The sequence below is a fragment of the Zootoca vivipara genome, chromosome 1, assembly GCF_965207765.1.
Source record: "Zootoca vivipara chromosome 1, rZooViv2.hap1.1, whole genome shotgun sequence".
Classification (NCBI taxonomy): domain Eukaryota; kingdom Metazoa; phylum Chordata; class Lepidosauria; order Squamata; family Lacertidae; genus Zootoca; species Zootoca vivipara.
This window is the reverse complement of record NC_142582.1, coordinates 90416822-90438586: the sequence shown is the minus strand read 5'-3', so window position 1 is coordinate 90438586 and position 21765 is coordinate 90416822. Positions and strand designations below refer to the sequence as shown.

At 42.5% G+C, this 21765-nt stretch overlaps 1 protein-coding gene across 2 annotated transcripts; it reads right to left on the bottom strand.

The window, feature by feature from the left end:
- Positions 1–2160: 2160 nt before the first annotated feature.
- Positions 2161–20936, bottom strand: DCAF4 (DDB1 and CUL4 associated factor 4). Of its 2 annotated transcripts, none has more exons than XM_035112956.3 (14): positions 20789–20936; positions 19846–20000; positions 18426–18517; positions 15664–15821; positions 15034–15116; positions 12905–13007; positions 12185–12328; positions 11349–11398; positions 10042–10121; positions 9317–9412; positions 9144–9241; positions 7346–7522; positions 7105–7219; positions 2161–6426 (listed from the first exon to the last, which is right to left on the bottom strand). In XM_035112956.3, exons 2-14 carry the CDS (start codon positions 19953–19955, stop codon positions 6179–6181), a joined length of 1554 nt encoding a protein of 517 aa, XP_034968847.3. In that variant the 5' UTR covers positions 19956–20000; positions 20789–20936; the 3' UTR covers positions 2161–6178. The 2 variants fall into 2 exon arrangements, with proteins under 2 accessions (XP_034968847.3, XP_088510732.1); XM_088654606.1 differs by having other exon boundaries at positions 19846–19965; positions 20789–20921.
- Positions 20937–21765: the final 829 nt, after the last annotated feature.

The window sequence follows — 21765 nt, the reverse complement described above, 5'->3', positions numbered from 1 at the left end:
CCCCTTAAGTCACTTAGCTGTTCTAGAAAGTGGAGAAAGCTTATAAGTGGCAATGCTCTTAAGAACTGGCTCAGTTTCCACAAAGTAGAAATAACGTGCCATAATTTTTAGGAGATGGGGAAGCTGAACCTATATTTTTTCTTGGCCATGCAATACTCAGTATTATATTGGAAACAAGAGGGAGATTTATGCTTCCAAGAGCAACTTCACACTGACTGCTTTCCCTTAGTTTAAAAATCATACCCAAGTAAAAGATTTGAATCTCCAGATACAAAAGGACTCAAGGCACCAAATAATTAGGGTGCCTTTTTTTCCTAGACAAGCTAGGTATCTGAATCCCTCAGATGAAAGATTAGCTGTATCAGTAGCAAACTAAAACAAATCTAGAAAATTTCTAGCGAGAAGCAAGACTTCAAACTACTGGGGCTCTCTGTGAGAAATACCATTGGTGGGATTCTGCTAACCTGCCACAGCTGTGGAAGCCCAGCACAAGGACTTTCAGAGTTTAGCGTTTACCTGTACCTCAAACATAAGGAGAGTCTGCTGGATCAGGCCAATGACCCATTTAGTCTAGTATCATTTCCCCAATAGGGAGGGCCTGTCCACCCATTACCCTGAGGCAGTCCCCACGGACAGCAGATCCGGAAAGGAAGGTGAAGGGATCCTCACGAACCTTTGCCGCTCCTGTGCCTGCAAATATGTGCTGCTGCTGTCATCCCAGTCGCCCCCTGAGGGGGAATGGTCCCTCTGCTACCTCAGAACAGGAGCTCCTCTGAAGGCCAAGAAGCACGTCACTCACTGCCTCCTGAGTTTGTCACCTGTGGCTGCTGCCTGGAAATAGCAAGGCCACTGCTGTCACCATCTGCTCCTCTCCAACCTCCTTTCCCCCTTCTCAGCACCTTCAGCACGCTGAAGCTTCCCTGGGCCACCTCTGGTTGCCTCAAGTGGTGGCAAAGGTGGACATGTGCACCATTTTGTGTTTTGCCTCAAGTGATTAAAAAGCCTGGGGCTGGCATTGCTGCATGTGTAAATACTCCTCTCTCTCTTTTTGGAAGACATTTCTGAGGTATTTTGCCAGACCACCTCAAGTGAGCCATTGGAGCAGTGGTTTTCAGTCAGTGTGCTGTAGCACCCTAGGGCAGCGTTTCCCAACCTTGTGCCTCCAGCTGTTTTCGGACTACAATTCCCATCATTCCTGACCACTGGTCTTGCTAGCTAGGGATGATGGGAGTTGTAGTCCCAAAACATCTGGAGGCACAAGGTTGGGAAACACTGCCCTAGGGTGCCTTGAATGATGGTCGGGGTGCTGTGGGCAACACTGGCCTCTGTCCCCCTTAGATTCCCTCCCTTCTCTGATGCCCTCTTGTGTCTCTGCCTCCCAAAGGCATGCATAGCTGTTTGTTGCTGAACACCTGGCTACAAGCTCAGCAGGCGAACGGTGCCTCTGGAGCTGGCCAGGGGGTGCTTCCCAGGCCCCTGTGGGATAGTGTGAGGAGGCACCTTTCTTTGGGGCAGGGACGGCAGCTCAGAGACCAGGGGCAGCAGCTGCGGCTGCTCGGAGGATTCCCAAGGAGAGGGTAGAGGAGAGGAGGCTGAGGGAATACTCCACAAGGGTGTTCAAAAAGGGGTGAGGGGCTACCAGCTCTGCAGGCAAGGGGTGACATAACTGGGCTCCTGAGCCCCACAGGGGTGCCACAAGAATGCAGTTGGTCAAGGGAGCCATGGACTCAAAAGAGGTTGAAAACCTCTGCTTTAGAGGGATATGCCTAAGGGAGCCTTGGGAAAATGGCATTCATCTTCCTTTTTTTTTTTAAAAAAAAAGACAAATAAGAAAATGTACCAGGCTAACGTAACAACTATGAATGTCCAGATTAAATTTGGTGTGCACAAAGTCAATCAAAGGAAGGCAAGATATCTGAAAAGCCTTCTCTCCTTCCCCTTCCACCCTGCTGCTTCCCATCTCATAACTGAACACAGCCTTCTCTGGCATTTTATCAATAAGAGAAGGGCTTATATGCCAAAAATATCAACCTTTGCCATGGACTTTAGTTACACCCTTTTCATAATCTGTTTACAAAAAGGGATGTGTGTATTGGTGCTAAAGTAGTACAGCCAGGAGTAACTAGCCCAAAAAATTTCAAATAAAAATTAATCAGCAGATTTTTCAAACATATATACATAATTTTATTTGTATGGCACCTTTCCATAGTTAAAACTATGCTCACGGCAGCTTACAAAATGAAAAATACATAATTATAACATTAAAAGTAGTCATAAACAATAAAACATCAAAAAGTACACAACCACCTTAAAAGAAATCCATATAAATCATAACATGAAAAATACAAAAAAAGAGTAACAGCAACAACCCCCCCCCCCCACCTCAGTCAGTAGAGCCCCAAAGTCTGTTCAGCAGCCTCAGCTTTTGTAGCTGAAGTCAGTCAGGGCCCAGGTCCTCCCAGGCCAAGTGGGACAAGGCTTGCAGGGCAGGGAACAGCTCTCCCAGGACTCACAGCCAAGGTGGGAATTAGCTGTCTGCTCACAAAGGAATTGTTGTAAGATACTACAAATTACTAAAGTGTCTTTGGCTTGCCATTATAAAGCAAGTAGGAAAAGGTGATACACCCCTGCCAAACTGAAGTTTAAATCCCACATGTTTTGTATAAAATGAAATAAATATTCTTCACACACCATACCATCAACAGCCCCACAAACAGGGATTTTCCTGGTTTATATATTCTACAAGGCGCAGTGCATGGTTCACCCAGCACATGGGTGTGTTTCTCAGTCTGGGCTCTGGCTGAAGTAAAATGACGCAACCATGCTAAAACATATATTAAAAAAAGGTATAAAATTCAAGCCTTCGAGTCAGCTGGCAAATGGAGGAACAGGCTTAGATACTGGTTCCAAAATGAAGCATTTCTTCTTTTGTTTACAATGAAGTATTTGAATTCAGCCTTCACTATATATATTTTTTAATGTAAAGATTTAATGTATAAGAAGAGAAATATCAAAGTCTGTTTTACAGATTCAGTAAAAACAAGCATATTTTCCCCAAGCCTACTGTTCCCCTTCTGAAAAAAGGTAAACTGCAAGTCACCATTCTTCCATTAATTGATGTATGGTGACACGTTTATAATTTCTCTACATGAAACCACTGGGAAGGTCAAGCAGAGAGTCCTGACTGTAGTGTCTTATCAGGATAGGGTTGGACTCCTCTCAAGGGGCAAGGTTACAGCTTGGTGGTTCTCTTGGACTCTGTGGAAGAGCCAGTGGCTAGGAGGGCCTGCTACCAGCTTATGTTTCTGCAGCAGCTTGAATCCTATCTTGAGAGGTTTACGGGCCAAAACAACAGGCCAACCACAAGAACTGGCCAAAGCTTTTTTCAAAAAAGCAGATACCTGTCCCCACCTCTAAGCAAAGCACTCCTGGTCATTCCCTGATCCCTCAGAATTACTAGGCAATAGCAGGTGTGCTTTGCTGGAAATGTAGCAGGAGGCTGCAATGCACAGGCTTCTTCCACCTGCTATGCTCTCTTCCTTTCCAATCCTATAAAAAAATTTTATTTATTCATTCTGCATAGTCCACTGTTCCTTTACGGAGCTCAAGGTTTCTCCCCCTCTCTAATCTTTGTCACAACAGCCTTGTGAGGCAGGCTAGACTAAGACAGTGACTGGCCCAGGGCAGGATTTCAACCCTGGCTACCCAGGTCTTACGTCTACGTGGGGTGTGGAGGCATTCTGCAGAAAGGAATAGCAAGCCCCAAGGAATCCCAATTAATAATAATAAAAAGAAGGAATGGTGAGAGAACTTGGTGCCTACTAAAGTTGCCCATTCAGAACCTCCAAGTCCAAATTATTTAATTTATTCCTACTAGTCAAAAAAGCCTACACTCACCTCACAGAGTATTTGTTGTGGGGGAGGAAGGGAAATGAGAATGTTAGCCGCTTTGAGACTCCCTTGGGTAGTGATAAAGCGGGATATCAAATCCAAACTCCTCCTCTTAAAATATTTTGAACATGGAACAGACTCTCGGTTATGCTTATGAACAAAGCCACAAGTTATACAGTTCATTCAGTAAACATCATATTCCAGATTCTCCTCCTCCAGGGGGTTGAGGTGGTGGTTGCTAGTAGTATGAAATTACAGTTTTGACAACTGAGTAGGTAGGTATTTGTACACCTAAGTATCCTAAGGATTCAATGACCCACTTAAATGAAAATGAACTGGACTGTTCAATGAAACAGCTCAGCAGATCAGTCCTGAAATACTGTGCTGATCCTCATTCGCAAGGAAGGTTTTCACCCTATGTCTAGGAACAAGTGTCTTATATTGTTTTTAAATGCTAACTACAATATGTCATTAAGTCCACTTGCTACTCCAGGGGAAAAGTTAACTCAATGAGTATGCTCAAATCCACACCGCTGGGGGATCTTCAAATCAAATACAGTGGTACCTCGACTTATGAACAACTCGACAACCAAATTTTTAGACTTACGAATGGGGGTAATGGCCGCGCGCTTACGAATGTCTGGACATCTGGAAAAAACCGCGGCGGTTTTAGATAGGGTTGCTTCAACTTACCAATTTTTCTGTTTTCAATGTATTCCTATGGGAAATCGCATTTCCAATGGCGTTTTTCGACTTACGAATTTTTTTACTTACGAAGGTGCCTTCGGAACGGATTAAATTCGTAAGTCGAGGCACCACTGTATATCTGCAAGCCATAAACATCGGTCATATCCTGTTCCAAACGCTCATTAAAACCACAAATGAGAACACCCAGAACCCAAAAGTCTTGTCTTTTGAGTTTTGGTAGGCTTTTTGGAGCCTTTGAAAATGACGCTTAAGTTATCTCAGCAAAAGCTGTGCTGATATTTCCAAAACTGTCTTCCAAGCCCCCAAAGGTGGGCAACAGAGTCTCAATTTCTACTCTGGTGCTGGCAGCATCCCTCTTTGGCAGCCGTCTCTCGCTCCTCACTCATTTTAGAACTACAAGCTGCTATTGTGGATTAGGTGTCATCAGACATGCTGGCATCTGAGCTCCAAGTAAAATAATTAAATTCCTCCTTCAGCTGCTGTTGTCTTAAAAACCATACCACTTTTCCAGAGACTTTGCAAAAACATTTGTTATTGTGCTGGAATGGACCTGCAGCTTCAAATCCACCATCCACTGAGAACTTCAGTCTCCCTTTATTTTTTAAGAAACATTTTCATAGTGCAATGATGAAGATGCAGAATCGCTAAAAACAGCAACAGCAACAAACAAACGACTTTCATTTAAATTCTTAAACATTTGAGTTTAACACAAAATGGTTATCTCAGCAAAAGTTGCCGAAGAACAGTCAAAATAAAATCTAAATCCACTTATTTTAGAAACCGTAAGATGGTGTGCTGAACAGGTCAGGTTTAGCATAAATCTGCACACACTTGTTCCCTTATCCATCAAAGTAGAAACATACTTTGGGAAGCAAGTATTTGTTGTGCTTGATCTATGTCACTTGAAATCTCTCTTGGAAAATTCTAGTTGTTAGGACGTTGGGAATATGAGCAGACCCACCCCAGAGACTCTGCAAGATGGCATAGCTTTTGGTAAGCATTCCTAGCACATTACAGAAGCAAGAAAAATGTATTGAGTAATCAGCAAGCTCAGTAACTGGAACTAAGCATGTTCAGCCCAGAAGCAAGAATGGTAGGTATAATCAGGATTTCCAGAACAGCAGCCATTCTGCATGGCATGGGCAACATTCCTGCAGGTTGCTTGCACTGCTGATGAAAGCCCCCTTCCTTGATAGCCAGCACTGTTCTACTATTTCTGTGTGCTTATATAAAACCTATCAGCTCTCCAAGTAAACAATTAGGAGCAAGCATGTAGCATGGAAACTGTAAAGTGGCACATCTGAGGACGCAGGTATACTGAATTTTTTCTTCTATGAGCTTCAACATCTGAAGCTGAGAAGATGCAATAAAAATCAAAGAACTGTGTTTGAAAATCGCAAAAACAACTAAATGCTCCCATAACCAGTTGGCTTTATTCACAATATTCTGAAATATGAAAACTGAAGAGAAAAGCGTTCACGAAATAAGAAAATAAATAATGTTAAAAGGAAAGAACCATAGCCCATCTCCGTACAACAATATGCAGGGCGGACAGCCTCCACATTTTTGTTCTCCATCACTAAGGTGGAGTGGAATGGTCTGCTTCTTTGGTAGGCAGGCAATATGGATCGTCTGTTTTATAGGAGAAATAATGGAGATCCTGCTTGACAGCCATAAGCAAGCCGGGAACCCCTCGGGAGCCTCCAAGATGTGACGAAAACTCCACACTTGGGATGGAGTCAGTGGAAAATGGATGTGGAGAAGGGATAGTCCGTAGCAAATGAGCGTCTTGGAGACTCCAAATTCGTGTATAACAATCCTGGCCCACTGAGGAAGGAAAAAACAAAAATTCTAGCACCTAACAGCCCATTACGTCCATTTGATGAAATACTTGTTACATGTGAGTCTCTCCCTGTCTCCTCAATCATGCAAAGCTGCTTGCTGCAGCTGCAAGAGTTAAGCCAGGAGAATGGGACCGATTGTGGATTTACGGAGATGGTGGCCAGCAACATCAGAGGCCAAGGATAAATCTCAGCCAATTGTGGAGAGCAAAACACAAGCCCAGGAAATATATATGTGGAAGAAAGGGCAACTGAATCTCCCAGAGAGGAGAAATGTTCTGAAAATTTGGGTCAGCAGACTAAATACATTTTTTGGAGTCCTGGGCATGTTTCCTGTCAGCTATCAAGGTTTCTTCACAATTCAAATGCAGGACAGCATTATTTTCTATTTATAGGTTATACAAAGTCTGTCTGAAACACTGGTCAGCTGCTGCCAGTCAGTGTGGACAACACTAAGGCAGATGCACCAATATTTTGACTTGGTACAGTTACTGTGAGTGAATTGCACTGGATCCAGTGGCTAAACAACAATGGAAAAGCTCTCACTACACAGCCCTAGAGATATATAAAACATTTGTCAAAAACAACTACAGACAGCTTTGTCTCAACAGCCTTTAGCCATTCCTTAGGCAAACTCCATTTTGTGCATGACCATGTGTCCTACCTGCTGTAAGAAGCCCTTCTTCCTCATTGACATGCAAAGGCAGAATGCTATGTTCATTGTGATGACCGTGATATTCTTTCACACATTTTAGTTTTCTCAGATCCCAGAGCTTTATCTGTAAATGGACAGAGGAAGAGAACGAACACATCACTTAATCAAAGGAAAATCCTCAGAATGCTTAGGGACAAGGCAGTAAAAACAGTATTCATGGAATATTTCATGATACAAACTGGATCTCTACCTGGCCTGCCATGTCTGCAGCCAAGAGGTACTGCTCATCCTTCAGAAGATTCACAGATGTGACTGCAGAGTCATGAAACAGCCGGAGGGTTTTCAACCCTTGCCCTATATTGATGGGTCGGCGGATATCAATGCTGAAAATCTCCCCTGAACGGCAGCCATTATACAGCACTGGAGCCTATAAAAGCCAAGGAACAAATTCAGTGGATTTCAACACTGCCTTACTACTTGTACCCAAACCCTCCTCCTTAGGTATCGTGTTTCCCACATTTTAAGACACCGTCTTATATTAATTTTACTCAAGGGGTGTCTTTTTATTATTATTACTGTAAGTACCTCCTTACGACTAGTAAGAACTGCACACTGCTTTAAGAAAGCAGGGCTACAAATGAAGGCAGGAAACCCAAAGCCAAACAATGGCAACAACACGAGGTCTTGGGAGCTTTACCCGGCACCAGCAGAGAGGAAAGAGACGCAGCGATTTCGCCTCTTGCCTGGGTTACCCTTATTATTATCTGTGCAGAGCTAAACCTAAAGACCCAAAGGGCGGAGTGCCGGGGGGGGGGGAGAGACCTGCTCTTCCTTGGTCTCTGTTCCGCCCTGGGCTCTTCAGCAAAGTGATTCACACATACACCCGCCACCATCATGACACGTACGTTAGCTCACCCCACCCATTCTTCCTTTAACCGGAGAGAGAGCAGGGAGGGGCTGTGAGCGGAACTCAGGGAGACCTGGAATTCCCCGCCAACAGCACCAATAAAACAGCGCTCCGCCCCGCCACAGCATCGCGTTCACACGCCCCAGACGACTCCGCTTCCCCCGCTGCCCGAGTTCTGGCGGAGACGGCAGGGCTTAGCGAAGAGGAAAGGCTTTTCTCCCGCCCTGCTTTCTCCCTCCTTGGCTCCCCTCCTTCCCTTTCAGGCGCGCCGACCCAGACACGAGAAACCCACTCACACAAGCCGCCCGCAGCAACGAGCTGAGCCAGGTGGCGAGCGGAGCAGCGCCTTGCCTCGGACTGCATCCACTGCCTCCTCCTGGCGCCGTTAACGCTGCCACCACCACGGTTGCCCCTGCCGTTTTTCTGCCGGAAAGGGGTCTGCGGGAACCAGGCAAACCAACACGCAAGTGTCGAGCTCTTTTGCCCGGCTCTGCCTTTTACTTCCCGCTGCCGCCCGCCGCCGCTCTGCCTTGGGCCATGCGGCCCCAGAATGTTTCGGTGGCGCGGAAGGGGCCAGTAGGGCTCCCAACGCCGAGGGGGTTCCTTGTCCGGGCGCTCGGCCCAAGTGGAAAAAAGTCCCGGGAAGAGCGGGGAGGCTCCCAGCACGGCTCATCTGGTGACGCGCTCAATTCATGCACCCCCTCCCAACTGGTTTCAAGCCTCTCGAGGCTCTAAAGGAAAGCAAGAAGGTACGTCTTATTTTCGGGGTATGTCTTATATTTTGCGAATGCATAAAAACCCTGCCATGGCTTACTTTATGACTACGTATTAAAAAAGGGGAAACACGGTAGTGAGGGGTTGAGTACCTGGGCTGTTCTCCCACCTCCATTTTATCCAAGCAACAACCATCTGAAATAAGCTACATGATATCAAAGAAAACTAGGCAAATTCAATGACTAGGATCTGAACCCAGGTTTTCTGCACCAAAGTTGAGTGCTCTATCCACTACTCCATAGTACAACTTTACTGTCTCCTCAAAGCTTGTTCAGGTTGAGTGGTGACAACATTAACCACAGAAATTCAGGGCTATCATTGCCATGGACGATCTGTCTGGGTCTGCTTGTTGTACAAAAAGTCCTACCTGGGTGGCAAACTGCTGTGCGAGAGCATCACTGCTGATAGAAAATATTTGACGATGACCGGTCACTGCATTGGTCACATGGACTTGTTGACTTAAACCTAAGATGAAACAAAATGTAAGCACCAGACAAGTAAATAGCTCCATAATGGAAGTGGTAAAGTATTGCACCTTACCTGTGCTAAAGTAATTATCAGCCTGAGGATTCAGACACCAAGCACAGGACCAGGCTGTGGAGATCTTGAAGCTGCACAACATTCCAGGTTGGTCTCCTAAAAAGAAAAAGGAAGAAGCCATTAGGAAAGTATCCTCAGCACCAGGTTTGTCTCCCAAAAACGGTATAGGGTACATATCTTTTATTATTCGCACCACTGTATCTTCAAAACATTCAAATGCAAAGAACACTTGAAGAGCTTCTGCCACACTGAACAGCTTAACTGACGACCCAACACCTGCTTTGCATGCCTGCCAGGGAGCAAGGCCACAATCCACTTAGACCAAAGCAGTCCCATTTACTTTAGTCAAACTGCTTTGAGGAAGGAATTCTGATGAATAAATTGCACAATGCACCCCCAAATCCCATCTTTTATAAGTATGCCCTCTACCCAAAGCATATGCTTGCCTCTTTCAGTGGTTGAACATTAGCAATGTGCTTCGGACATAATTAAAAAAAAACCATGTTCAATAAAGGGAGCAAAACAGAGAGAAGGCTGACTAGTTACCTAAACTAAGCCAACAAAATCCAGAGGCCTGGACATAAGGCAATGTCAGTGTCATTCTTATAACACTGAGAAAAATCATACTTGGGAACTGTAAAACTGGTATGTCTCATATAGCATCTCTACATGTCTCATATAGCATCTCTACATGCCTACGACTTCACCCAACAGATATACACTACCTGCATTAGAGTTATTGAACAAAGATGCTGGAAGCAGGCTGGCACAGCCGAGAGTTTCTGCAATGCCCATGAGGCACAGCTTGATGGAGGTAGTTAAGGATATTAAAGAGACAATATAGACAGCTCTCGCAGGAACAGAATATGTCACTTTAAATCAGCCCAAGAAGCAGATCTCCCTCTGCCACAATTGCACTAATAAATATTTCACTAGAAAACAGGAGATTTCAGAGCATTTCAAGATGTACAACATGCACTATCAAGAAAGCATCATAGATAAAAGTGTTAACTTACAGGGTTCCCCACCCCCATTTAAACCAAAGTCTCCAATCTCTGGTCCCTACTTTTACCACGGATGCTAAGAATAAACCGAAGGAAATCACAGATAAATGATTGAAGTCATGTTCCTCCTCTTTGTACCACAAACCACAAAAACACTGCAGTAGTGTTACTTAATTTAAATTCAAAGCCCCAGAACAGAAAACTTATTTTTCTAGAGCCATACTGAAGAGAACATGATTTTCATGTTTTTTGAGAGGGATCTAAATGGTGCACATCCTCCATGCGTGCCTGGAGTTGTTCAGCAACCACCCGCTCAATCACCTTGCCCGAAAATGGAAGATTTGAGACTGGGCGATAGTTGGCCATATTGGCCAGGTCCAAAGATGTTTTTTAAGAAGCGGTTTAATAACCGCCACTTTCAGCGGGTCTGGGAAGGCTCCCTCACAGAGGGAAGCATTAACCACCCCGTGGAGCCCATCGCCCAGCCCTTGCTGGCTCGCTTTTATGATCAAGGAGACAGGTGGCTGGTTTCACTTCTCCAAGCAGCCTGTCCACATCCTCAGAGGTAATAGATTGGAACTGATCCCATGCAACATGACCAGATAGGACCCTAACACTCTTCCACCCCTGCCTGACTCCCACTGCGGAGCCTACCTCCTTCTGAATCTGAGCAACTATCTGCAAAGATCATTGCAGGAGATATTGAGATAGTCACCAGGCCCTGATGGTGAAGGTGGTTCGGCTAGATTGCAAACCACCTGCTGTTCTCTGCAGATCCAATAGAGGCGGTGAAGAAGGTCCTCTTTGTCGTCGCTATCACCACTTGGTAGGCTCAACATTGAGCTCTAACCAGTGTTCGGTCTCACTCGGAATGAGTTTTCAGCCACCAGTGCTCTAGCCGTGTCAGCGATTGTTTTATCATCCTCAGCTCCAGGGGAAACTATGGGGCCGTCCGGGCTCCATGCAATCGGAGAGGGTGCTTTGGAGCCAGACAGTCAATAGCATTTCAGTTTTTATAAAAAGGATATAACACATGGGAATCCGGATGACTTAGTGAGGCCCAACACACAGAATTCACCTTGAAAATAAACAAAAACACAGAAAATGCCTATTGGAACAAGGATATATGAATGCAGATAGATTAACTGAACAGGCTAGTGATGAAAGTATAACCCTGCTCCCCCCGCCCCCTGAAAATGAATAGGAAGCTGGCAATTATTTCAGACTGAACACAATCCACTTAATAAATGAGAATTCATAGATTTCATACAGAGTGGCATAGCTCTTTAACCAGGCCTTTGGCTATTAAACAATTTATGGCCTTTTAAAAGTGTGTTTGTGGGGGATGTGTGTAATTGTTTCTCTTTTTTTAACGTTGTATTTTTAGACTGTAAACTGAACTGCAATCTTTGGGAAAGGGTCTCATCTCTATGGTTATAAGGACTGATATTGCACCCTTCAAAAACTTGTTTAAGCAGAGATGAAACATGTTCCCAATGTCTGGTCTTGGTTTAGCAGTCTTGCAACTGAATTCTGAAGAGAGTTTCCTTATTCAAACCACATGAGTTACAATAATCTAACCTAGAACACAAATAACTGTGGCTAGGTTCTCACGCAAGAGCAGACCAGCTTATGAGACCAGAGGCTTATCTAGTTCAACATCCCATGTCCCATAGTGATCAAATCAGATGGCTATGGAAAGTCCATAAGCAGAACACAAGTAAAATGGTCCTCTGCATGTGTTGTTCCCTAGCAACTGATATTCAGAAATCTACTTAAGTACTCCACATTTCTGCTTAATCTCAATTGTAAGGGTTAAAGAGAATAAATAAATTCTAAACTTGAAAGAAGGACAGAGCAGTACCTTGCGGTTTGTAAAATACAGGTTGTCATACATTTCCACAGAAAGAGTATTCTTCCCCAAACCACTGAGGTTGACAATACCACATTTACATCCTCCGTGCTCTACATCATTCACAGTGAATATTCTTTCAGAGGCACTGTCCGCCTGCAAAAGCAAGGTGTGAATTGCTGAGGGGTTACTTTTTTTCCAAGGAGGGCTTTTCCACTAATGAAGAAAATAGCAAGCTCATCTCAAAATATTACAGAAAGATTATCAAGTTGCCAAATGCCCCCCTGCCACCCACCCTGCCCCAAGATCCAGCTCAGGGGCCAGCAACCTTTTTCAGCCGTACCGTCCCTCAGACCATGTGGTGGGCCGGACTATATTTTGGAAGAAAATATGAACAAATTCCTATGCCACACAAATAACCCAGAGATGCATGTTAAATAAAAGGACACATTCTGCTCATGTAAAAACACGCTGATTCCCAGACCGTCTGTGGGCTGGATTGAGAAGGCGATTGGGCCGCATCCGGCCCACAGGCCTTAGGTTGCCTACCCCTGATCCAGCTAGTAGCTGCCATTCTTCCAAATAAATGGCAGATGAATTTCTAAAAGTACCCATGGATGCATCTGGAAGAGATCATTCTTGCTGTAAGATCACATTGCAACCTTAATACCAAGATAAATGACTGTCCTAACATAAAGTAAAACAGCAACAACAAAAACACGTCCAACTTACCATTATCAATTTAAAATTGTTGCTTCCAGAAACAGAGGAATCTGGGCTCTCAATTTCTAATTTCCTTCTCTGCATGCAATTCACTTTTAATTCATGGATTGACCTACGTAAGAACGAGGAAAAGAGAACAACCAAGAAACTGGCATTTAACGTCAACAAAGCCAAAACCAGTATGAGAGCCAGTGTCAGTGCTAACATTCAAGTGTTGTTTTAGAATGATCAGATAAATTAAGAGTGCTGTCCTGAGGCCTCTGGAGATGGTGTAGCAGCAGTCATAGGACAGATCGGATCTAACCCTCCTACGTAACAAACAGAACTCTGGGTCAGGGAGAACCAGTGTCGGAGCATCCTTCTCCAATGGCACCAGCTTCCTCTGACACCTCTGCAGGGGTCAAAAGGGTGGGGACATTCTAGGAAGCTGCTTGGGTCCAAAGCCCTCCTGGTTTCCTGATAACATTCCAAAACTCGGAGATTTACATACACTTCTGAACTTTAAATGTCTCCGTCCCCTTGTTTCCAACAGGAGGGAAATGAAAACAAAAGTATTTTAAAAAATATTTTGCACGTGGTAATGGAAGGACTGCACTCTGTACTCCCTTCTATTCTGCCAGTGGAGTCTGACAAGGCATTAATAGATGGGTGGTTAAAATGCCTTCATATTTCCCACCAACTAGCCATAGGATTGTACCCAAATGTTCCCAAACCTATCATTTCCAGTGCAGAGTCCAACAGTGGGGGGGTTGGGGTTGGGGTGGGAGAATAAATTGCAGTGTATTGCCTATCAACATCAATGAAATTCCATAGATATCCAGTATTCACCATACTCAAAGGAGACTTAAGCCTGCCGATTTGAATAGGTGGTTCCTCCCCTATCAACTTGCCAGATGGATCGATCCCCCTCCCCCACTGCACTGCTCTGGGGGTTCACCTCCACCTCCCCACCAGTCGGGTCAGACAGGGGCAGGAACAATCCACAGGCATAATGCAGGAGCGAATCCAGCCCATCTCTCCCATCAGTGTTCAGCGTGCAGCTCTAGGGAGTTCGACAGCCCTTGCCGATGATTTATTACGACCTATGTCTTGGAGACACTGAGTACATATTCAGAGTCCAGCAGAGATAAAACGCAGTCGGAGCCAGGTTGAGGTTGTGTACTAAAAGCTACTTTATTAAGCGTAGGGCAGAACAAAACAAAACGTGTCTCCTCTTGCTGAGAGAAGTCCGAAAAAGAAAAAACAAACAGAAACAGAATACAGCAAACATCCACTCCCGTGATTCCAACCATCTTTGCTGGAATGCATAACACAGGCATGTGACCTGCACAGTGAGAGGAATAGAAACCTAACAAATTTCAGGTTGCATACCGTGGTGGGAGGAGAGATGAGGGAAAGCCCCATTATGCAAGTGGAAGCCCTTGCATAGTGGTGGGGTTTGTAAGGTGAATCGCGCAAATGCATTTACTAAGTGAGTTAGTTGGATATCACCTCAGTGACAGCAACAATTAAGACTGTTTAGCTAAAATAAAATATAGTCTAATAAAGGCTGCCCTTTGGGAGGAAGGACGGGATAAAAATTGAGTACAAGTAACATATAATATAAACAAGAACTACACATTATTTTTAAAATACTAGTTACAGGTAGGTAGCCATGTTGGTCTGATGTAGTTGAAACAAAATAAAAAAATTCCTTCCAGTAGCACCTTAGAGACCAACTAAGTTTGTCATTGGTATGAGCTTTCGTGAAGTGTGCATGCACACAAAAACTCATACCAATGACAAACTTAGTTGGTTTCTAAGGTGCTACTGGAAGGATTTTTTTTATTTTGTTTTAAAATACTATGAGCAGAGAAAGATTACCATTTGATCAAAAAAGTACTTTAATAACTATCTCTTCCACCAAATCAAGCAAAAGAGGTTTTAGGAAGGCTGCAAACCAAATAAATGCGAAAGGCATGTTGTAGATCCATCCTCCACATACTGTAGAATCTGATACAAATAAACCCATAAGCAACAATGTATATTCAGTAATTGGGCACCTTGTAGTCACTCTGGTCTGTTAGAGAAGTTCTCCTTTTCCACAGAGCTTAAGAGAAAGAGCTTTGTAACATAAAAGGAACGTTAAATCATCTTACCTGCGATAGTTGATAGAGCTAGGCAAACCTAACTGCCTCTTGCGTAAAACGATTGAAGAGTTCAGCCCAATCCTGGATGTTTTCTGTTTAAAAATGGTGAAAATGCACAATCATGTTCCTTGTGCTTAAAAAAAATCATGGGCTGAATCCAACAAAACCATAAGCAGAACTATCACACAACAGAATTTCTCAACCTTCGCATGTGTGCTTGAGCACGCACAAACACCATTCTGCCCTGGAAGAATGGGGGAACTCCCAGAGCAGTTTTTTGGGGGGCGGGCGGGGGGACTTTCAGAAGGACAAAGGGTAGGAAGTTCAATTGCACCACTGGAAGTTGTTCGTCCAATGACTTCACTGAATACAACTCCATGAACTCTTCATGTACAATTGTCACTCTTACATTGAGCAAATGTGTGGACTTCACATAATCTTGTTCTATGAATAATGTAAGCTTTTAATTTATGAATTAAAGTTTGAACAATAAGATTTTCATACATAAGAGAAATGTGCAAACTTAAATCAGAAACCAGAATCCGGCATAGAATTACATACCCTTAAAGCAGCTGATGCCAATGACCTTACACGTTAAGTGAACCTAATTTAAAAGAATGATTAAGTGCAACAGCTCACCTTCATGCATTTCTCCTCCTCCTCCAAGAGCTTTAGCCTTTGACTCTCCATCTTTTTGTGCTGAATACTCTCATTGGTGAGAGGGTTGCAGTTGTTATGCCCAGGAAGCAAACGAAAGTAGCGGTTCTTTTCAGCATCGTAGTAAAATCCTGGCAATTCTTAAAAAGAAATCAAACACTGTTAGCAGAACCCTCTTCCATCTTCCCCATAGATTACACTGCATAACAACGGACAAACATTTGTAGGACTTCATACAATTACTTTCTGTGGTAGGAAAATAATCCATCATTGCAGTTTAATGCAAGGAAGTAGTTGGTAGTTTTCTTACAAAAAAATATAAAACCTCAGTGCAAAGGACAACTGTAGCTACTTACAGGGTGGATTTGATTTAAATCAAATCGATTTAAATCACTAGTCAGTAAGACTTGATTTAAATAGGATGGATGCATCCACAAGGAACTAAAAAAGATGCTCAGGATTTCTTTAGGGAAAAAAACCTGAGTCATTCTTACTGAGTATAGTAGGTGAGATACCACAAGACAGGGAAAATTTATTCTTTTATGCAACTGCGGCAGCCAAGTTACTCCTTGCAAAGAAGCGGAAAGGAAATTATATACCCACAAAAGAGGACTGGCTATATAAATTAACAGAATTTATAAAACTGGCAAAATTAACTGCGGCAATAAGATATCAAACACATCAGAAATTAAGGTCACGATTGTTATGGTTCGAAGAGTACATGGATATGCTCTAAGGATATGCTGATATGTTTAGACTAAGCTCATAAAGTTGCCTTGATAATGTAATGGAATACTAAAAGAAATAATGTGGTGATACATTATTTGCAATGTATTAGAACGTGAATGAAAAAATGACGAGCACTGGTGGAGGGAAGTCACAAGGGTGTATTATCATCCACCTATTTGATGTACTTCTTTCTTACCTTAATTTTTTTCTTTTGTTTTTCTTATCCTTTTTTCTTTTGTTGTTGTTATTATGGTTGCAAGTGTATGTGTATTAATGTTTGTATGAACGTCTAATCAAATAAATTCATTTTTTAAAAAAAAAAGAAGACTTGATTTAAATAAGCTTTTTACAGAAAGACTCATTCTTGCTGGTATAATCTTAATATTTACAACCAGATGAATGTTTCATTTTTGGAATAATAAATTTCAGAGTAGTTTTTACAGTTATATCAAAAATTACTGATTAGGTTATACTATTAGAAATACATAATTATGAAACTATTGTGAGATTTAATAAGATAACTATTTATATATGGACAACTTTTCTGCTGTACTTTATTGGAAGGAGAAAAATAACCATTTCCTTAATAACAATCTTAAAAAATTGTTTAACTAAAACAGCAACATTATAGCATATGTATCCATATTTGTTAACTGATGTGGTTAAACAACTGACTTGCACAATTATTACACAAAGATCGCAAGACTTGTGGAGTATTCTGCTCTCAAGGTTGCACTTTCATTTTTATAGCTTCACACTTAGCTACTTGTGCAGATATATTCTACACCAAACAGTCAATTCATTGAACCTCTTGGAACTTCACATTTAAGAGGTAAGGGGTTGGTTCTGTGTATATAAATTTGCAAAGGAACAATGGGATTAAGGTTTTTTCCTCAACTCTGTATGTTTATTTTATAACATGTTTCCTGTGAAGAAAAGGCATGTTATCTCTGCAGACACAAATTCACACTTTTGAGAACTGCAAAAACAAGCATCTGTGATAGTATCTTTTCATTAGAAAAACTGCCCCAAATAATCTTACAGAAACCTCTGGAAGAGCATGACATTGTGAATGGATTAATGGAATTCATTTACCAAAAAATTTAAACACTGCTTATACTCATGCTACATAATTAAAAACAAATCCTTATTAGAAAACTATCTTTAGAAAGATTTTTCCTCCAAAAGCATTTTATTTTAAAAAATCAAATTTAAATATTAAAAAATCTATTATTATTATTATTATTATTATTATTATTATTATTATTATTATTAATCCACCCTGGCTACTTATAATGAAAGCTGCAAATAAAAGTTACTGCATTCAGCAAGTGGAATCGAGGCAGCATAGTCATTCTTTAAGATTACTTTAACTTTGCACACAACTTTCTTAGCACATTATACTGGCCGTCTACAAAAGGCTTCAGGGAAGTTATCTCCTTTTTCAATATAAACATGTGTTATCCTCAGCTTTACTTTCCAATATGTTGCTCTGGACGGATGTATCTGATTTCTATCTAACCAGATATGGCAGTTGCCCTCCACTCATCCCTGTTGACATTGCTAGAATCTGAGAATCTTTAAACAGCATATGAACCCTATGAATTTAGTCATGGAATTATTTGCCAATCATGCAGGTTGATGCAGCAGGCCAGTTCTTATGTACAGAAACGAAGATGGAAACCTCACTCTCAGTTGCTGAAGTTGGCAACATGTCTGGCAGAAGCATCCTAAAGAAACCTGTATTGATAAATATGGTGTGGCAAGGACTTGAAATACTCATTTATGTGAATTATATTTGAAAAAATGTTTATATATTTATCATTTGGAAAAAGATTGGACTTCAAGAAAGCCGCTACTTTCCATTTGTCAATTTAACTTGTCAATATTTTTCAACTGATTAAAATATTCCTTAGACACAGGCGGCAGACATCCTTTGAAAAGTTGAGTGAGGATACATATCAAAGTTCTCAAACTCATGAAAGCAGTGGGAGCTTTCTTGGTAAATTTCTTACCAGGTGGTGGAAAGTTCTGGAATAGATCAGATGATGTAGAGGGAGATTCATCTTGGCTAGTGTCTGGGTCCTCTGGTGGTTCTTCTCTAGACCTGTAAGGAGGAGATGGGTAAGAAAGAAAGATTCCATGAAATATTTGGTGGGTTAAATAATAAACAAGTAAAAATACTGAATTAATGATCAGCAAAAAAGGTTAAGAGTGAATAAAGAAGCAGGAAAATAATTTCAAGAAACGTCATTATCCTGAGCAATATAAAGCCACCTACTTCAGAGTTCTATTGGGGAACTCAGTTTTGTTGGGGGGCGCTGAGGAAGAGAATGGAATAAGAAAAGGGAACATGTCCCCTCTCTCTCTCCCTCTATTACATTTCTTTTCCCTCCCTCATTGGAAAAATGCCCCGCCTCTCAATATAATTCTCAAATTCCACCTTGTCCAATATCCCCCTGGATCTTTCACTTCCAAGTCTTCCTACAAGACTGCTTACAATAACCAAACATTAAGTCCCTTGGTCTATTCCAATATAGTAATCAATTTTACTGTGTGTATGCAGTTTATAGACAGATTACCTACTCATGTTTCTACGGAAATAAGACACTGTCTTATATTTATTTTTCCTCAAAAAAAACCACTATGGCTTATTTTCAGGGGGTGTCTTTTTTCCCCTCCTGCCGCGAACGGCATTGCTGCTGCGCCTATCACTATGTCTTATTTTCAGGGTATGGCTTATATTCCTTGAATGCTTAAAAATCCTGCTATGGCTTATTCTATGGCTACGTCTTATTTTCGGATAAATAGGGTAATTTCTACAGAGTTATCCAGAGCAACATACATACTTTAGATAATTTACTATTGACTCGGAGTGACATCCACAAAAACATTAGTTAGTTTGCTATCTGTTTTAATAGGGTTTTAATAGGGGCAGTCAAAATATTAGCCATTTTCATCTAAAAGGCATATATCACATAAGGCCACCATGGTGCCTGTGAACAAAAAATTATGGTACAGTAAATTAAAATGCTAAAGACCTTCTTAGATAAGGCTCAAGGGCCAAAACGCTTCACTGTTTATATATTTTATTTTATAAAAAATACTTGTATACTTCAAATTCATAAAAACCATAAAAGTGGTTTACAGCAATTATATGTACATATTGAAATCACATAAAATTTAAAATTGCAGGAAATATTTTTAATTTATTACTTTTCTTAACTATCTGCATACTGTATTTTTGTAAACCACTGTAGAAAGTGCATGAAAAAAATACGTTTCAGTTTTTCTGCTTCCTCAGACTGACACTGATGTGCAGCAGGGCAACTATTGAGCCAATACTTAAGCATGGACTTTCACTGTAAATATCCGAGACTCATCCATTCTATTTAAAGCATTAATCCTTAAAAATATGAAAGTATCATCACCTACCCTAGCCTTGCTAAAGAAGTCCAGCGGTGGCGTATCCTCCAAGACTGATTGGGACCTGGCCTTCGATTGTCTCGCCAGCAAATTCTGCCTCGCCAGCAGTTTCTTTTCATTCTGTGCACACTGTACAACTCAACTTCCAGCTGTTTTGAAGAGCTCTACACAAATAACACCTCAATTCAGCTTCTTTAAATTCTGTGTTCACGGACACATCTTACACCCCGAAAGAAAGCACATGGCTTTCCCCCCAAAGAATCCTGGGAACTGTAGCGTGTTAAAGGCTACTAAGAATTGTAGCTGCCCCAGGATTCTTTGGGGAGATTATTTCAAAAGTAGTTTGTGATACATACAACATGTGTTCTTCAACTTAAAAAACAAAAAAAAACCCAGCAAAATAAGTCCACCGGGCTAGCAGTAAAACCAGAACTCCAATAAAGCAACTCTCTGGATCCTAGCCGCTGCACTATAACATTCATCCAACTTCCTCTCTCATGCATTTAAGACAGCAAGCGAAAACCATTACAAGATTTCTGCTAGGATGTAGGCATTGGATATTCCGACTACTGGTTAGTTTAGTCTTAGAATTATCAGCCTTGTGTTGCAATTGTGTTGTTACGCCGACTTTCATGGAAATTGTTTCTATACCGGCTTTAATGGAAGTTGTTTATTTTTATACAAGTCAGACTACATTTATTATTTTTATGGCTGGATTAAGTCAAGGGTCTCCTTAAGAGGAAGAAAGGCTCTCCTACCCAACAAAAACATTAATACACAGCTAAAGTCAGAGGAGAAAAAACAGTATATTTGTGTCGGAGGGGCCGTAGCAGCCAACCAGGTGCCTCTGGGAAGTCCACAAACTCGGCACCACACGGCGCCTCTGCCCTCCCCGCTTCAAGTTGGGAAGCAAGGACCCATAACTTCCCGCTCCCCCCGGACTCTGACCTACCAGCCTCAAGCAGCCGCCGTCAGCAGCCTTCCTCCTTCCAGCTACGTTTCCCTCGAAACTCTGGAGGTGGTCAAGGAGTTGCTCCTGCCGCTCTTGCTCCGCTTCTGCTTCTGCTTCTGCTTCTGCTCCTCCTCCCCGCTCCTCCCTCTGCTAGCGACTACATGCGCGCGCACACATATCCCACCTAATCTTTGATCTTCAAGGTTCCAGACACCTCCAGCAGCGACGTGGCAAGGACTCTCTGCCTCCCCCCCCCCGCCCTCCCGCTGCCCGTTCACTCGGAAGCTTTAAGGTACTACGACTCAGCACTTCCTCCAGCTTCCCCCTTCACAACTGCTCTCTCATTGGTTCCCTTCTTCGTCCCGCCTCTCCGCCAGCTCGAGGCTTTCAATTGGTCGAATTGGAGTGCCGATCATATGCCGTTTTGTTTTCCTCGCCGGGAGAGAGAGATCCAGAGCGGCCGAACTATCTTTAACGTCTCCTCCGCCCAACCTCACTTGTGTGTGGTCCTCCTGCCTCGCTGACGGTCACGTGACTGTTTGGCGGCGGGGAGGGGGTTACTGTATTGTCCGTTCAGAAGTAGGCGGGGCACGGAGGGCTCTCTGGCCGCGCGACGAACCCGTGTGGGCGTGGCTTCGAGCCATTCGTAAAAACGGGTTGAGGAAACAGCGTCGCACCGTCGGGAGAAGTTTTGTGTTTTGGCTTTACCTCAGAGGTGCGCTGCTGCTCGCCCTAGACTAGGGCCTTAGAACAGGGGGCGCGGGCATCGAGAGCTCAGCACTTTCTCTTGAAAATCTTGTTTTAAGATAGAAATACTGTAGTACAATTAGGGAGAAGTAAACCCCCTTTAAAAAAAGTTTTTATTTATACTTTTCAAGTTTATGCATTTCATTAGTTTTACAGTAAATTTAACATTTCAAAGTTTGACTTCCTTCCCCCTCTTTCTGCTGTTCCTTATATATTTTTTTAAAAAACCT